General features: G+C 43.0%; 1 protein-coding gene across 1 annotated transcript; it reads left to right on the top strand.

The window, feature by feature from the left end:
- The first annotated feature begins 2,819 nt into the window (after positions 1 to 2,819).
- Positions 2,820 to 4,034, top strand: ARL6IP5 (ADP-ribosylation factor-like 6 interacting protein 5). Its single transcript, XM_009883589.1, has 2 exons — positions 2,820 to 3,032; positions 3,382 to 4,034. The coding sequence occupies exons 1-2, from the start codon at positions 2,834 to 2,836 to the stop codon at positions 3,552 to 3,554; spliced, it is 372 nt and encodes a 123-aa protein (XP_009881891.1). The 5' UTR covers positions 2,820 to 2,833; the 3' UTR covers positions 3,555 to 4,034.

Here is a 4,034-nt window from a genome sequence, read left to right as displayed (position 1 = left end):
CAAATTACCACACCATTGCCATGCTGATAGTTCCGTGCATTACATTTTTAGGTATTTGAGAGGTCTCGTAAATCCCTGCTAAAGGGAATTATATTTAGAAGGTATCTTGTAACATATTTAATGGCTGGTCACTTACCTTGTCTCTGCAGCTTTGAAAGACTTTCGTCCTTCTTGCCTGAGTGTGAATTTGGCATATTGTATTCTGGTCTCTGTATAAATAAGGCCAATATCAATGTTGGTTGTTCAACTATAAGGTGACTTCTAGGGCTGTTAAACAGCTCTCATTTCCCCAGACACTGATGTTCTAAAATAACATGTCCATGTTTTTTCCTTTTTAGTCTTTACCTATTGTGTTATCGAGAGCAGCGTGCCAACAAATCTGAGTGAAACTGGATAGCAGAGTTCTGCCTTCCCCAAAAATGCCATTGCTGGAGAAGAAATTTCCATATATGAATTTCTAGGAGAATCTTAGATAGTGCTATGAATTACTCTGTGGGCAAGTCAAGCAGTAAAGGGGAGCTTGGCATATGACACCCTATCCGGTACTATAATCAACAGTATTGAAGTCTGTGGACACATGGCTGATAATCTGAATACCAGTTTTTAGCAGCAACTGCTATCCCCATCTGTTTTCATGCAGCTCTGAATGACTCCATTTGATACTTATGTTCACTGTACGTGTTGAAATGCAGCCCACTTCAGAAAACATGTAATTCAAATAATTTTCCCCAGGAAAGTGGAATCTTTTGAAGCATTTTTTTTTTTTTTTTTATTCACATCCCTTACAGCCAGTCTGTTATACAGAACCTGTGTAATACCAGAAAGAAGCGTAGAGCAGAGAAGTCTTTGGTCTCTTCCTTATAAATATGGAGGGGTTGCTCTTCATCACTAGTTTCTGAAGTTGTAATGAGAGTAGAGGGAAGGGTAGGGAAGATAAAGCTTTGAGAGTATTAAATAGACACATGGAAAATGTGGAGTGGAGCTCTGCCCACCCCTTTGTTGCTTCCAGAACTATCTTGTCTGTAGATTTTGGGGAAACAAAAAATAGGTTACTGTGAGTTGTCTGAGTAAGCTTGGCCATTTCTGCTCCAAGCTAGCTGTGATACGGAGGTGACTTTTGCTTTAAGAATCTCATGTGTCCAGTAGTACGTATATAAACCAGGCACTAGTGTGGTCCAGTCATGAGTCACCCTCCTCCTGCTGCAAAGGAGCACAGATGAAACTGATTTCTTTCCAGAGTGGTGCTGTTCACTTTTGCCAGCCTGGAAACTTAAGACTGACAATTCAGAGCTAAAAATAATGTGCCTGGCTACAGGGAGTGACTCAGATGCAACAAGCAAGTCTGCCCTCTCGCCACCTCCAAAAAGCCCTGTTGGCTTTCCAGCATGAGTAGCAGAAGCAGGTGGGGAACTAGTCTGAATTTTAATCTCTTTCCATCCAGTTGTCCTGTCTCCTGTTGGCATAACTGACTTAAAGAATCAAGAGCCGGTCTCTGCTCTGAAATTATTCTTGGGGGGTTCTTCCTTCTCTAGAAAAATGCTCTCTGGCACTGCAGGTAGAGTGTTGGCGTTCCAGTCCAGCAACAGATTTCTTCTGCCTGTGCCGGATATGAAGCACAGACCACAAACCATAGCATCCTCCTCAGCTTTGGGGTGGAGTGGTGAGTCACTGTGTGTGCCTGTTAGCTTTGGAACAGTAAGACTGACTGCAAAGCCTACAAGAGGAAATCTTGACTACCTCTGGCTTTATCAGGGCAGTGTTACGCTGCTGTCATAGTTGTAGCAGCTCAGAGCCCTCAGCTGCTGTGTAATTAGGTCAGTGCACATACAAGCAAGTAAATGAGAATGCACGTGGAATCACATAGCTTATTACTGTGCAAGTGAAATATAATAGAGCCTGGAATCTGTGTGAGTACAGAAACGAGCTAAGCAAAGTCGTTGCTGAAAGCTTGACTCTAAACAAGCTCTAAATACTTGGGAAAGTTGTTTGAGCAGGTGATGTTCTTGCCCTGGTCCAAAAAAGGGACTTGCTGTTTATAGCCCAAAGCTGATCCACTGGATGGCTTGGTTTGCTTGGTAACTCCAATAACAATAATAGAACACAAACCTCAGAGCGACCCTCTTGCCAGGCCTGGCTCTTCTTCCTGCAAGGCCTTTATCCCATGCTCCAGTTTCTTCTGACTCTCAGGCATGCTTGCTTGGGACTGGGCTCCCATCCATTGTGCTGATGGTAGTAAGCTCCTTCTGCAGGTTCATAAAATTACTTTGTTTGCGTGTAAACCAGTAAGAAAGTTTAATCAGAAATAGTGGTAACTTCCTTTACTCGGTGTTCCCCTACCTTTTCTGTTTTGCAAACCTAGACAAGGTAATATGAAAAGCTCGTTCATCTGAAGGCCTAGAGTGAGCCTTCTTATGGTCTTGGCTCCATCTGCTCTTGGGATTTGCTAACTCTGGGTCTGATAACAAGTGAATGTGTTGATTACACAGGTAGGAGGAGTCCTGGTGGTAAGTGCTTCTATCAATGGGGTGCTGCAGAAATTGTCATTATCCTGAGCTATCCTCAGGAAGAGAACATAAAGAGAAAGATTATCTAAATTCACTGCAAAGTGTTGCTTGTTCAGTTGCACTTGTTGCTTTATTTAGCTTCTGCCTAAAAATCAGAGGTTGATAAAGGTCTTGACAGCAACAATTGACTTCTTAATGCTTTACCTCCCTAGTAACAAGTTTCCAGTGAGCCAGATGTTTGCTATATGGACCCAAGTCATGAAGGCTCTGAAATAGGACACCACCTTCTTTCCCCCCCTCTTCTCTGCAGATTTCTGAGTCCTCTGAATATGCTTATTGGCGGTACTGTGGTGGTGCTGGTGTTCATGGGGTTTGTGTGGGTATCACACAACAAGGATATACTCCGCAGGCTGAAGAAGCAGTACCCAACCACATTTGTAGTGGTCATCATGCTGTCTAGCTACTTCCTGATCTCCTATCTGGGAGATGTCATGGTGTTCATGTTTGGGATCACACTTCCTCTCCTCTGTAAGTACTTTTCCTCTTCTCTGGGGGTCTAGGGGTGTGTGACTTGAGCTTTCTTAAGTAAGTCTGCGAAGTCTAAATTAGCTGTTGCCTTTACTATCTCTATTTAAATGATCCCAAACCAAAACTGGGGGGGGGGGACGGACGGGACGGGGGGACAGACACACGCAAAGCAGCACAAGCCCTCTCTAATGTTGTTATTAAATGGGTACCTGTGGTTACTTAAATGGCCATTGAGACTTCATCTTCTTCCAGTGACATCATGGCGTTGGAGTGTGGATTAACATGAATGCTGTAAGAACTATGCATTCCTTGGGCATTAACAATTAATAAGTGTATTTCTGTCATGCAGTGATGTTTGTCCATGCTTCTCTGAGGCTCCGGAACATAAAGAACAAGCTGGAGAACAAGATGGAAGGAATAGGATTGAAGAAGACCCCGATGGGCATCATACTGGATGCTCTAGAACAGCAAGAGGATAGCATCAACAAACTGGCTGACTACATATCTAAAGTGAAGGAGTAAGCAGCTGCAACGTGGCATTTTTACCAGTTGCAGAAGTGTAGTTGCTATTTACTATTGTTCAAGCTTGCTTTCAGTTTGTGTACAAAACAGCAAATGCACGTGGTACAGAGTAATAGTTGCAGGATACAGGTATTCCAACGTCTTCAGGGCTCCTCTAACTAAGAACATAAGAGCAGCAACTTTTTTCTATTGTATAGCAAAATATTCTGGTGTTTACACAAATACATACTAATTTAAACGTGTTTGCTTGTCTCTTCTTCTGGGGGGTAGAGGAGGAAGAGATGGAAACCTACGGAATGCAGTCTCTCAAACTGTCTTGTAGCAAATTTGTCTATTAGTAAGAGTAACACCCTTTTCATCTCAGTTCTACAAGATGCTGGGTAGCGTGTTCAGGCTGGCAATGTTCCAAGGTGAGCTGGAATGTATCAAAAGTAGGTATCTCTTGCATCCTCCAAATCTCTCATTTGAGTGGTCTGTATT

The sequence above is a fragment of the Charadrius vociferus genome, unplaced genomic scaffold (genome assembly GCF_000708025.1).
Source record: "Charadrius vociferus isolate BGI_N301 unplaced genomic scaffold, ASM70802v2 scaffold324, whole genome shotgun sequence".
NCBI classification, from domain to species: domain Eukaryota; kingdom Metazoa; phylum Chordata; class Aves; order Charadriiformes; family Charadriidae; genus Charadrius; species Charadrius vociferus.
The sequence above is the reverse complement of the archived record's forward strand: the minus strand, read 5'-3'. Positions and strand labels throughout refer to the sequence as shown.